The sequence below is a fragment of the Oncorhynchus kisutch genome, linkage group LG7 (assembly GCF_002021735.2).
Source record: "Oncorhynchus kisutch isolate 150728-3 linkage group LG7, Okis_V2, whole genome shotgun sequence".
Classification (NCBI taxonomy): Eukaryota; Metazoa; Chordata; class Actinopteri; order Salmoniformes; family Salmonidae; genus Oncorhynchus; species Oncorhynchus kisutch.
The window spans coordinates 2031121-2045753 of record NC_034180.2 but is presented as its reverse complement, the minus strand read 5'-3'; the positions used below and the strand labels follow the sequence as shown (position 1 = coordinate 2045753).

General features: G+C 43.0%; 1 protein-coding gene across 3 annotated transcripts in view; it reads right to left on the bottom strand.

The window, feature by feature from the left end:
* Positions 1–12956: 12956 nt before the first annotated feature.
* Positions 12957–14633, bottom strand: part of LOC116374663 (U6 snRNA-associated Sm-like protein LSm6) — a 1941-nt gene continuing 264 nt past the window's right edge. The window contains exons 1-4 of one of the 3 annotated variants that reach the window (XM_031828363.1): positions 14557–14633; positions 14312–14413; positions 13733–13846; positions 12957–13160 (exon numbers count right to left, since the gene is read on the bottom strand). The exon at positions 14557–14633 is cut by the window's right edge and continues 215 nt beyond it. In XM_031828363.1, the coding sequence (XP_031684223.1) occupies positions 13126–13160; positions 13733–13846; positions 14312–14405 (243 nt within the window). In that variant the 5' untranslated portion in view covers positions 14406–14413; positions 14557–14633 and the 3' untranslated portion in view covers positions 12957–13125. Of the gene's footprint in view, positions 13161–13732; positions 13847–14311; positions 14414–14552 lie in introns of all 3 variants that reach the window. The other 2 variants (XM_031828364.1, XM_031828362.1) reach the window with 2 other exon arrangements.

Below are 14633 nucleotides of genomic sequence, written 5' to 3'. Positions count from 1 at the left end.
TTCCCATTTTTTCGGGTAATTGTAACGGGATATTATTCAGACTGTCTTTACCATATCTACTACAAAGTTGTTTTCTGAATACGTTGTTTTGATTTCCCTTATTATGAAGGAATTTACCAGTTTACATTTTAAATCATTTCAAATATATTTATAATTATAAACTGGGTGGTTCGAGCCCTGAGCGCTGATTGGCTGAAAGCCGTGGTATACCAGACCATATACCACGGGTATAACAAAACATTTATTTTCACTGTTCTAATTACATTGGCAGCCAGTTTATAATCGCAATAAGGCACCTTGAGTGTTTGTGGTATATGGCCAATATAGCACAGTTAGGGCTGTATCCAGATGTGGTATATGGCCAATATAGCACAGTTAAGGGCTGTATCCAGATGTGGTATATGGCCAATATAGCACAGTTAAGGGCTGTATCCAGATGTGGTATATGGCCAATATAGCACAGTTAGGGCTGTATCCAGATGTGGTATATGGCCAATATAGCACAGTTAGGGCTGTATCCAGATGTGGTATATGGCCAATATAGCACAGTTAAGGGCTGTATCCAGATGTGGTATATGGCCAATATAGCACAGTTAAGGGCTGTATCCAGGTACTCCGCGTAGCGTTGTGCTTAAGAACAGCCGTTAGCCGTGGTATATTGCAGTGGTGTAAAGTACTTAATTAAAAATACTTTTAACTATTACTTAAGTCATTTTTGGGGGTATCTGTACTTTACTATTTATATTTTTGACAACTTTTACTTTTACTCCACCACATTCCTAAAGACAATAATGCACTTTTTACTCCTTACATTTTCCCTGACACCCAAAAGTACTTGTTACATTTTGAATGCTAAGCAGGACAGGAAAATTGTCTAATTCATGCACTTATCAAGAGAACATCCCTGGTCATCCCTACTGCCTCTGATCTGACAGACTCACTATACACACATGCTTCATTTGTAAATGATGTCTGAGTGTTGAACTGTGCCCCTGGCTATCCGTAAATTTAAAAAACAAGAAAATCGTGTTGTCTGGTTTGCTTAATATAAGATTTTAAATGATTTATACTTTTACTTTTGATACTTAAGTATATTTAAAACCAAATACTTTTAGACTTTTACTCAAGTAGTATTTTACTGGGTGACTTTTACTCAAGTAGTATTTTACTGGGTGACTTTTACTCAAGTAGTATTTTACTGGGTGACTTTTACTCAAGTAGTATTTTACTGGGTGACTTTCACTTTTGCATCTTTACTTTTACTCAAGTATGACAACTGGGTCCTTTTTCACACTGGTATATTTGCCAAATACCACAACCCCCTCATGCCTTATTGTTAAATATAGCCCATTGGTTTGATAGGCCATTGAAAATGATTACAAAGAAATTAGATGGGAAGATTTTGCTGATACAACGTCCTCATAGCACCAGATCCAATTGATTAAGCTTTGGGTTTGTAGACCTCACTCTCCCTGCACCAGTAGCAGGTGTTAGAGCGCGTTAGATGCTGAATGTACTGTGTATGCCTGACCCCTAGTGGATACGTAGAGAACTGCTACAAGCGGCACATGCCACCAATAATCCCATCCTCTTTGGGAAGTTCGGCATAACTCAGAACAGCAGGAAAAATGTATACAGTATCAATGCCAATTCTAAATATCTGTTTATATTATTATGTTAGTTGTAGGTCTAGGCATTCATTTAATTCATTTAAAGTATCCGATTTGACAACAAAAAAAGACCCCTGAAGCTTTTAATACCAGACAACCAACTACATGTATTTAATTCTAAATACATCAAACTACAATCTCCAATTATTTATGATATTTTCCACTTCAGTCAATAAAAAATCCACAGACACATGATTGAAATAACTTAGAGGCAGTTATTGCAGTTCAGAGGATTCTGTCTTTGAAAACAATATTTATTCTGCTCAATATGTATTAGGTGTATTGTGTCTGAATAGTCCTAAGAGATGCAAGGCATATATTTGATGAATTCTGTCGGAGGCGGCTGGACCAGTTAAGGAAGAGACAGGGAAACTAATGAAATGGATTAAAGATGTATAGGGCCTCCTAGAGTATGTCAAATGAATACTACTGAACCACTTTGCCTCCCAGCCACCTGATCTGCTACAGGCAGCCCTGAACCACTGGAAAGCGCTCTGGAGAGAACTTGTTGTTGAGTGTGTGTGTAGTGTGTTTCTGTGTAGTTGCATGTGGACAGACTTTTTCATACGTGTATGTACTGCATGTGTGTGTTCAAAGGCATATTTAGGCATTGTTTTACATGTGTATGTCTCTTATATGCACTGTTGTTAGAACACTCCACCAGAGCAGTTTCACCCCCAACTCCTACAACCCACCCAGGTGGGCCCTCCGCTGTGTTGTCCTTAGGAGGCCCTGCCCAGGCCCATGCCTGGGGCTGTCGTGTGGGGTGTCCCCAGCTCCAGGCCACTCTGGTGGGACTTTCCAACCCCAGCACAGGTCTCTCCTGGGGCTTCAACCACCACACTCACCCCATCCTGGGCCTGAGGATGGATGGGTAGGGTATGTAGGAGTTGGGATTAAGGGGGGGGGGGGATATTCCTCCCCCTCCTCCCCCTGTGATCTGTCTCAGTTTCAGAGTGGCCAGCCATGTTTAGACAGAGAGAGAGAGGCCTCCCAGGCAGCATGGACTCACAGTGTGTTTACTCTACTGAGCCCTGGACAGGAGCCAAACAGCCAGGACTGGTAGACGAGAGGAGGGCAAGAGGAGGAGAGCAGGAGGATGAGGGCAGGAGGAGGGTAGGAGGAGGAGGGCAGAGGGGAAGGTTAACACTGTTTTTTTTATGTCTGGGTGGAACTTACTGGAAGTGTACAGTGTGTACATTACAGTCGACCAAACTCACAGGCTTTTCTGACAGGGATTGTCAACGTTCTAACTGCAGATATACTCAGAAACGTGATAATAATGTCTATGTGTATGTGACGATAATGTGATGATAACGGATTTGTGTATGTGACGATAATGTGATGATAACGGATTTGTGTATGTGACGATAATGTGATGATAACGGATTTGTGTATGTGACGATAATGTGATGATAACGGATGTGTGTATGTGACGATAATGCGACGATAATGGGAATGCATATGTCAGAATAATGTGATGATAATGGGAATGTGTACGTCACAATAATGTGATGATAATGGGAATGCGTATGTCACAATAATGTGATGATAATGGGAATGTGTATGTCACAATAATGTGATGATAATGGGTATGGGTATGCCGTGATAATGTGACGATAATGTGACAATTAATGGGTATGCATATGTCATGATAATGTGATGATAATGTATATGTGTATGCGGTGATAATGGGATGATAATACAATGATAATGGTTAAATATGACTATGATGATAATGATCTCAATGCATATTAAGGATGACACTGAGAGACAACATTTCTTTCTCATGCACTGACCTGTCCACACAGCATAAACCTCAGAATAAAGCATCAATGCTGGTGTGTTGCTTGGTGGAGAGACCAGTACCACACAGCACCACTAGAGGGCATGTAAGTGACTGAATATGACACAACCCCAGGACTCTAAGGAGGCTGGGCAGGCCCTGCCAACTCGCCTGGCCTTGGCCATGCACCCAGGGAGGCATAATTTATTTTAGGAGCCTAAAACTATATGGCAGCTGTGAGAGAATGGGAGGAAGGGGGGAGGAGGGGGGAGAAATGGAGAGGAATGGAAGGTTATGCTAACTCCAGTGACACAAAAAGCATTGTCCTGATTTAACGGCTGTGAGATTTTGGTTCCGCCTCCCCCCGGTCCAAGAAGCCAGCCACGCTTAATTAGGACACAAATACACACACTTTCTCTCTCACACCTCTACCCCTCCTCCTACTCCTCCTCACCCTGCCACCTCCTCGCCACCTAAAATATGATTCCCTCTGACTCAGTCATCATGGGGGTTGAGTTTTGAAAATGGGGTGTTTTTTTTCACAACATATGCCATCACCCTCCCAGAGGGGCAGGGGGCTGTACAATTATCACCAGGGGTTTTAATGTGAAGTTTGTAAACCATTTGATGAGTCACCATGTGTACTAACAATAGGCTGGTCGCTTGTGATTAATAACCACAGTATGCAGGTAGATGTTGTGATTTATTACAATATAGGAAGGTGTGATTCATAACCATACATGGATAAGTTGGGATTCATACTGTTTCTATACTTGGACAAGTTGTGATTCATTACAGGAACTTGTGATTCATACTGTTTCTATACTTGGACAAGTTGTGATTCATTATCAGTGGTGTAAAGTGCTTAAGTAAAAATTCTTTAAAGTACTAATTAAGTAGTTTTTGAGGTATTTGTACTTTACTTTACTATTTATATTTTTGCCAACTTTTCCTTTTACTCCACTACATTCCCAGAGAAAATGAGGTACTTTTTACTCCATACATTTTCCCTGACACCCAAAAGTACCCGTTACATTTTGACAAGAAAATTGTCCAATTCACACACTTATCAAGAGAACATCCCTAGTGATCCCTACTTCCTCTGATCTGGCGGACTCACTAAACACAAATGCTTCGTTTGTAAATGATGTCTGAGTGCTGGAGTGTGCCCCTGGCTATCCGTCAATAAATATAAAAATTAAATTGTGCCGTCTGGTTTGCTTAATATAAGGAATTTGAAATGCTTTATACTTTTACTTTTGATTCTTAAGTACATTTTAGCAATTCCATTTACTTTTGATACGTAAGTATATTTAAAACTACTTTACTCAAGTAGTATTTTACTGGGTGACTTTCACTTTTACTTGAGTCATTTTCTATTAAGGTATCTTTACTTTTACTCAAGTATGACAACTGAGTACTTTCCACCACTGTTCATTATAACATGTGATTCATAGCTATACACGGACAAGCTATAGACTAGAGGAGGAACCAGAAGAACCAAGTGGAATGTTCTGATGTCAACATTAGCATATCATTTAGAATATGCCCAATACATGACTTCGTTTTAAATCGTATGCAGATGTGGATAGTGTGGAAGAGTTGTCTGTTGTTGTAGGTATCTACAGGTGAGGTTGTTCAGGTATGTAATGACAACGCTCTCTCAGTATTAAACCCATTGTCAATGTATTGAGGAAATATGTTTGTCGATTTTTATGAATGATCTACTTCGATAGAAATACACTGTTTTTTCTGTTAGACTAAAGTCAGCGGTATGATTTATTAAATACAATGTTTTGATGTCTGGCTGTGTTTTGAAAATGAATCTATAAACCAAGATGTTATGATTGAAATGTCTCTGTTAAATGATTTAGAATATTGATTGCGTTGCGTTAATAACCATGTGAACAGAACTCGTTCTCATGCAAATCCCAAGGCCTAGACAGACAACATTAATATATATATATATCAGATGGAAGTTGCCTTTCCTTTTTGTGTCGTGCTCAAATGAGCATGTCTCCCATTTGTTCTAGTTTCTAGTTCTCACAAAAAGATATCGCTCATTCTCTATGTTTAACTACTGTGAAATATGCAGTGTGAAATATTAAAATGTATATTTGACCATTTCTTTGTTCAAAAATGAGTCTTTACACATAACCCGTGTACCAGCCAGCGCAAATATATGCAAAAGTGTTATCTTTAAGGAATTTACAGTACATTGAAATATATACAAATTCCTAACTCTATTATCTATCTGAAATGCATATTTTTGTTAATTATTCATTGTGAGGCATTGCAGCACCCAGGTCTTGTAAATGATTAATTCCCCTGCTTCCAACAGTGTATCTTGGAAGTAAGGCGTCCAGTTTTGGGCTGTGGGAATTGCTGCGGGCCGAGCTGACAGGATTCTCAGTCTCCAGGCACCTCTTTCTTTACAGCAGAGGAAAGGAACAGATCCAGGTCAATTAAAATGGAACAAGAGGGTCCGTGTAGCCCAGCAGGCACGCCAGTGACGCCAATAGTAACTGGTGGTAGTATCAACATTCACCACAAGATGGCAGAAGGGCCTTAGTTTTGAACAGAGTGGCCAGTCAACAACACAGCAATCAAGAGGTGAAGGACTTTGAATTAGCCAAGTAATGGGACGTGTAGATGTACAGAACCTCACATGACAGCTTTAACTTGTCGAACTTGCAAGCTAGCAATAGTGAGGCCTCTTACATGAACGTATTCAGCCTCGCAGTAGTCACTTCAATTAAGGTGAGACGTTAAGGTGACTTCAGCATAGATTTGACAGCAGAGATATAATAGCTTGTAATGTATGATACCTAAACGTCTCAGGCCCTTCACTTCTAGAGTGGCAGACAGTTTATAAAAGTCTATCAAGCGTCCTGGGCTGGGGGTGTTACCTGTGTGTGTATCCTGTAAAACTGGTGTCTCCCATCCCTATTGGTCCGTCCCTGGCAGGTCCTTGTCCTCCAGTCTGACTTGTCTGCATCCCAAATGGCACCCTATACCATTTATAGTGCACTACTTCTGACCAGGGCTTTTGACCAGGGCCCAAGGGGTTTGGTCAAAATTTGTGCACTATGTAGGGACTAGGGTACCATTTGGAACTGGGCCTAGGTGATAGAAGGACCCAGCAACCCCTTCTCCACTCCTCTGACGCTCGTTAAAGCTCTCAAAGTGACACACCAGTAAAAACAACATAAGTGCCCCAACCTGGGTGGGAGTCACATTGAATTTAACAACCTCTTGTTTTGGTTTATTGGAATCATATCTTTATCTGATAGGTGCCTCTGCCTCCCTGCCTGGTGCACACACACACACACACACACACACACACACACACACACACACACACACACACACACACACACACACACACACACACACACATCCTGCCTTGCTGTCCCTGTAATAGGCAGTGACACAGGGAGAGAGTGGAGGGATGAGGGACCCAGCGTCGGCCCAGGTCTGAGAGCCTTTAATTGTGTTTATGACAGTGCCCTGGCACTGGCACGAGTCCAGAGAGCAAAACGCGCGCGTGTGTGTGTGTGTGTGTGTGTGTGTGTGTGTGTGTGTGTGTGTGTATGTGTGTGTTTGTGGCATGCTTGACCTCCCTGATGGCCGGAGATGGGCTGAAGTCATAACTCTTCTGTCTGGGTTTACCCTTGAGCAATATCACAGCTTCTCTCTGAGCTGCGCAGAGTGCACTGAGTCAGGCCGATGAGCTTCTCTCAGTGTCACACACTGGCACACACACGCAAACACACACACACACACATACTCTAACCTGCCCGTCCGCCCACCCAGACATACACTCTCCCTCTCTCTCTCTCTCTCTCTCTCTCTCTCACTCTCTCTCTCTCTCTCTCTCTCTCTCTCTCTCTCACACACACACACACACACACACTCACAGGCTCTCTAAGGCATTGCATCATAACGTCTCCAAACAATCCCATTTGTAAGTAACTCGATGGGGCATTATACTGTTTATCAAACAGAAATGTCATATACAAAGTCATTTATCATATATTCAAATGAGGAGGAGGGTGTTAACCTAAATTGCTCATGGCCTTGAAATGAAACCTTCCTTGTTCTGTACAGTTCCATTAAACTACCACTATTCAACATGAAAGCAGTCAGATCGCTGAAGGGGAGTCGTTTCACAATGATCTAAGACTATGCTGGGTTCCAAAATTAGACCCTGAAAATAACCCTTTGATAGAGAAAGTAAAAGAAAGAATGCTCAGATACTGAGAGTGAGTGTTAACCTTCCATCTTGCCTCTCCCTCCAGCAGAGGTCAAGGGTCATCCAATGATTCCTGATCGCACAGCCAATGTCCCCTGAACTCCTCTTCCTCGACGGCTCACCCAGTGACACCACACAGCCGACACACTCACACACACTACACTACACACACCACACACTACACACACAACACACACTACAGCCGTTTACTTCGAGTAGGGAAAGAACAACAAAAGATTCTTGCGTCCATCAAACAATTCCATTACCATGTTGGGCGCTTGCCAGCGACACTCTGCATTACCTTCGGCGGCGGACAAATTGGCACGCGGAAGCGTGTTGTAATGGAGGCTAATTGCCTGAGAGCAGGGTTAGTTTGTGTTTCATGATAATTGCAAATCTCCAAATGCAACCGGGAGAGACTGGTGGTGGACAGAACAGGATGTATTGTACTGTTGTATCCCGAAATGGAAAGAGGAGAAAGGAGAGGAAGACATAACCTGCATACTGTTTGACAAGGCTACCGTGGCACTGTTACTCAGATGTACCGTTAAGTGGGGTTAGTTTGGGTTTCATGGAAATCTCAGAACGCACAGCTAGGGAGACAGGTGGGCAACAAGGCAGTGCAGGACAGGACAAGACAGGATAGACATTGTTGTAATATGACACTAGCATGATCAATGCAAAGAGGTTATGATGGAAATCACAGGAGGCTGGTGCACCTTAATTGGGGAGGACGGGCTCGTGTCAATGACTGGAGAGGAATTGATGGAATGGTATCAAATACATCAAACACGTGGTTTCTATGGTTTCCATGTGTTTGATGCCGTTCCATTTGCTCAGTTACGGCCATTTTTATGAGCCGTCCTCCCCTCAGCAGCCTCCACTGATATAACTACAAACAGTACAGATGCCACTGTTACGCAGATGTACTGTTAAGACCTTCCCTTTAAATGTATTAGCAGCGCAGGTGTGAATGCCACTTTAGAGGGTTTGGGGGGACGTTAAATGGTGCTGCGCAGGGTGGTGCTCGGAGCAGTAGGAAGTGGGCCGGCCAGGTGCAGTGGTGCGACGCCTTAACCGACCCCCCACCATTGCGTGTCCCAGTTCCGTGGGCAGGGCATGGTGCAGCTCGTTAACTCAGGCTCGTTAGGACAGACTAATGACGTCTAAGCACACATATGAGAGGTTCACACACACACAGTAGCCTACACATGGTGTCTGACACTAACCGTAACCCTACACATGGTGTCTGACACTAACCCTAACCCTACACATGGTGTCTGACTCTAACCCTACACATGGTGTCTGACTCTAACCCTAACCCTACACATGGTGTCTGACTCTAACCCTAACCCTACACATGGTGTCTGACTCTAACCCTATCCCTACACATGGTGTCTGACTCTAACCCTACACATGGTGTCTGACTCTAACCCTAACCCTACACATGGTGTCTGACTCTAACCCTAACCCTACACATGGCCAAATGGTGTCTGACTCTCACCAGCAGGGCAGTGGGCTACATATATAGTGCATAGACATAGGCTTTGTTTACCGTTTGGCTCATAGCACAACACAATTTGATTACTACCATATATGGACTAACAGTGGTCTGTGCACTGTAGGCCCTTTAGGGTTAACAACAGTGGGAGCATGTATGTCAGTGTAGTGCATTGTGGGTATATGCCCCATGGCCCCATGGCCTTCTTCTGAAGGGTACCTTCTCTCCTCACCCTCCTCACCCTGCTCAGACCAGCTTCACGCTGTTGCCATTTGGGGCCAGGATAAATCACAGCACCCGTGCCCCGGGGCTAGGAATAGCTCCTTTCAGATAAAAAGGTCAGAGGTCACATTCCTGACCAAGGTTGACTGTGTGTAAGGCTATGCTAGCTGCCGGGCTAAATTAAGAGGTTTGGGATGGCGGGTCCAGGGTCTCGGCCTCCGACTCAATCAGCATCAAAACACTACTGGAATTTGAGCTTGGTGTTCTGAAGTACTTGAGTTTGCTTTTGGAGGGAACTTTCTCATGTAATAAATATTAAGGTTTAACATTGTGTGGTGAAAATGTGTATTGCTAACACACTATTGCATTCTAAACCACCTTAATGTGTCAAACATTTATTTGAACTATTTGATTTTATAAAGAAACAGCATGTTAGGCAGAGCATGGCCTTCAGCAAGTATGGTTGACCAACACTAACTAAATGACTGCATTTTCCCTGAACTTGGAAACTTGATCTGAGGTGTTTGTTCCAGTGTAACCATTAACCTCTGACCCCTGACCCTGGAGTGGAACGGGAGACAAGAGAGAGGCCCCGTGTGGGAGGTGGTCATCATTTACACATGACAGGCAGGCAGTTAGGGGTTAAGACGGGGGGGGGTATAGTGGTTAAAGACAGGTCAAGTTCACACAGGACAAAGCCCAGATCCCAGGGGGGGGGGGGTATAGTGGTTAAAGACAGGTCAAGTTCACACAGGACAAAGCCCAGATCCCTTTCCCATGCCTTAGGGTTTTTAAAAAATATATATATACACACACACACACACACTCTCTCCCTCTCACCTTGATGGTGTTGTGTGCAGTATTTAAATCATACATTGTCATTTTTACGACATCAACAAAACAAAACAGGCCTCCAATTCAGACATCCAGGAATGTTGCAAACAAAAACAACACATGAAATGTGAAAAGTCACTAACACCTCCTTGCCCAATTTGAGGACAGGTATCCAGGCAGCATAACCTGAACAAAGTGATACCAGGTTATCCTTGTGGGTTTCTATGGTTGTCCTCGTCTATTTGATCCTGACGATAGACAGTGCTGCAGTGTGATCAGTCAGGGTCATGCTATCGCCCTGTCTCTTTCTCTCTCTCTCATGTAGTTATAGGCTTTGGCAGCTGGTGGTGCTGTAAGACTTTGAGTCCTCAGTAACAAGGTTAGTGTGATAGAGTGACAGAGAGATTGACAGAGAGAGAGGGACAGAGAAAGAGTGTGGCAGAGAGGGCGAGAATGACAGCGAGAGAGAGAGTGAGAGTGTGTGACAGAGAGAAAGAGAGTGTGTGTGTGTTCACCGCTGCAGCACCCTTTGATAGGCAAGGTGGAGAGAATAGGTGTGTTTGATACAAAACCCCAATGCAGACCCACACTGAGAGAGGACTGACATGTTATCATTCAACTCTTTATTCTAGGGGTTACAAAGGGAAATGTGCAGTTGCAAAAGTAGACTGCCTGAAACCAATACATGTACATATATACTCCCAGACACACGCTGCTAGACACATACACACACACTGCTAGACACATACACACACACTGCTAGACACATACACACACACTGCTAGACACATACACACACACACTGCTAGACACATACACACACACACTGCTAGACACATACACACACACACTGCTAGACACATACACACACACACTGCTAGACACATACACACACACACTGCTAGACACATACACACACACACTGCTAGACACATACACACACACTGCTAGACACATACACACACACTGCTAGACACATACACACACACACTGCTAGACACATACACACACACTGCTAGACACATACACACACACTGCTAGACACATACACACACACTGGGTTAGGGCAGCATGCTCGGGAGTGTGTGTCTGAACAGTCCGGGCCAATAGCAGTACAATAGCGTGAGGTCTGCCACCAGGTCATTACTGTGAACAGGATTAATTGGGCTTCCTGCGAGGCCGCACAGCCAGCAGCTCCGTTATGATTCCACTAGGTAAATATTTGCCTGCGCTAACCTCGCTAGCTGCCATAATGATTCTACGCGTGTCTGTGTCAATGTGTGTGTGCGTGAAAGAGTGTGTGTCTGTATCAGTGTGTGTGTGCGCGCGCGCACTCTGCAGCGAGCCCCCGTCTCTCCCCTCTCACTCGCTCCAGTCGCGGCTCGGCGGAGGGAGTTTGATCAATAATGTGTCCTTCATCCTGAAGTCAGACCTGACCTTGGCAGCCTTTTGTCTCCTAGCAGAGGCCAGAGTGCGCATGTATAGGGTGGAAAACAAGGCCCTGCAATTACTCCCTCCCCCCAAACCACCACAAGCAGTTGAATCCTAATGAATCATATATTCATTACGTTCTTCTCAGTATAATGACATTACGTTAGGCTTGAACACATTGGCTAAATTACTAGTACAGATGACCTAAATGGGTTAAACATCCACATCTTTGCACACGTTATGCATGGTGTTTCAGGAGGTAGGCAGCAGGAATCAACTGAGGGGAGGATAAAGAGACAACTCATTGAGAACAAAAGCATCTATCCATCTTGTAGTTATGAGGGGTTCATGTGTTTGAGGAGTAAAGAAACCTGTGTGTGAGTGTGCTGAAAGAGAGATACTTGTGTGTGCGCGGGTCGTGAGCAATCCAATCACCTGCCACACTAGACAGAACACCAACAGGCTGTATCACATTCAGTAATCACACCTCCCATTAACCATCTATCCACTACCAGAGGCAAACGGGCAGCTACTATGACAGATCTGTTTACATGTTAATAGAATCTGACATAGCCTTCAGGAGGGACCATTTGTAGACAGGCATCACTGTTTTGTTTCTCCATAATGGCTGGTTTTGATTGGTAATTGAGAAAATGCCAGAAGTCAATTGGCTATGCTCAGACTCCACCCACACATTGAACCAATCATGATTAAGACTTATCATATACCTTATAGACTGATAGTGATGAATGCAGCCCTTCAGGTAAGTGTATCCTGTATAATCGTCTCATAACATTGAAGGAGAATGAGACATAAGTTATATTGTGAATGAATGCCTTGCCGTATCGTATGCCCAGTGCTTTATATGGTCTCCATGTTATTGGAAGCTGGCAGGGCTCAAGAGGACAGTGATTTACGAGATTGAAGCTGAAATACACTCCATCAGTATGGCTTTAAGCTTCGTCATCATATAGGACTGACTGGAGAATATTATCTAGAAGAATCACTGCTCATGTTCAACCAGCCTCCACAGGTCAGTAAGGAACCAAGGAAGGAAAGTCTATATTCCTTCAATATAAAATGAAAATACTTCAATACTCAAGTAGGGGAGTATACAGATGTACTATATACTGATACTTCAATATATAAGTATGCATGTGCATAATCTTTTACAATTATGTTAGGGTCATCATTAGACAAAAGAAATGCAAACTTTTGCTCTAAATTTAGGTGGGGAAAAACACTCTAGGAACAAAATTAAACTTCCAAAAACATTTATTGGATTGTTCTCCTTTTTACAAAAAACTAAACACTCTTCAGCTCATAGACATTAAACAATACGAAAAACAATTCTCATATAACATAATCAACTGGAACAACGTCCGGGATAATAAAAATAATTTTAAAAAGGGACAAATCCTCTGCATCACATCTTCCTCTTCTGGGTGCTGATGTATAACACTAAGGAAGGAAATAGGAAATAATTAGTACAGACAAGAAAGGTGAAAACTTGGCATGTAGATATGGCATGTAAAAAAATGGCATGTAGATACAAAACCTAGCTATTATGCCAGATATCGCACTGACTTTTGTAACTACTAACAGGGTGAAGCGCGAGGCTAAACTTCTCTGCTGTTTTTTGCGAGTGCAAGGTCTTGTATCGTGCTCATCTTACAATACCTACGGTACATCCTGCTGTCTGTGGCAACGTCATATATCGGAAAGTCTCAGTTAATTACGAGTCATATCTGCCGTGTTCACGTGCTAGTCGGAACTAGGAAACTGACATTTCCGACCTGTTAACTGGTTGAAGTTATACACATGCCGCGTTCAACCAGTTAGCAAGTCAGAAATTTCAGTTTCATAGTTCCGACTAGCACGTGAAAAGGGCAATCATCAAAAATAAGTAATTACTAAAATAAATGGGAAGGAGTAATACACTATTCTCCATAGCTATTCAATATCATGTTGACTTCTACACAAGTGCCACCAAGTAGTTAGAAAAAGCAAGTGTCTGGTTCTGGAGCTCATACCATTGTTTCCTCTCAGGAAGGCGTCACCATACTTGTTCTTCAGCTGGCCATTGACATACTCCTCTGTCTGCTCCACTGCAATGTTCATATAGCCATCCAGACAGGCTAGGACACCTATAGAAAAAGGCAAACTAATGTCAATGGCACAGACAGGCACAGTCTATGGGCAATCTTTAAACATCAGATCAGGCATAGGAGTCAAATGTATTCTGTGTGGAGTAAGGATAGCACCAATAGTACTGTAACACAAACACACTTTTACATTTGTTGCTACTCTTATTTACTTGACTCTTATCGATCCTGATGCCTAGTCACTTTACCGCCTTCATGTACATATCTACCTCAAATACCTCATACCTCTGCACATTGTTCTGGTACTCTCTGCATATAGTGTTATTCTTGTATTATTTCATTCTGCATTGTTGGGAAGGGCTCCTAAGCAAAAGTTTCACGGTAAAGTCTACACCAATTGTATTTGGCACGTGACAAATAAAATGCAGTTCTTGGTTAATAACAGGCAGTCTAGAAATATCACATACTGGCCAACTAGGTGATGACTTATAGAAGGTGCAGTGTTACCTCTGTAATCCACTCCAGAGTTGAGCTTGACCACAACTGGTCTGCCAATGATCTGCTTCAGAAAGTCACTGGGGGTCTGCTTTCTGAGACTCATGATTCTGTCTGGAAGAGGGACATAAATGAACAAATTTTGTATGATTCAAAATGCATAGGAAACGTTGCATCAGATCTGTATCCTACTAACATGGAGAAGATGCTAAATAGCTGTATTAGCAGGATGCTCATTATGAAAAATGCATACTTGCCAATGTAGGAGGCTAACGAACAGGTAGCTAGCTAGTTAGCTTATCAGCAAAACACAGAAATGATTGCGCTAGCTGGG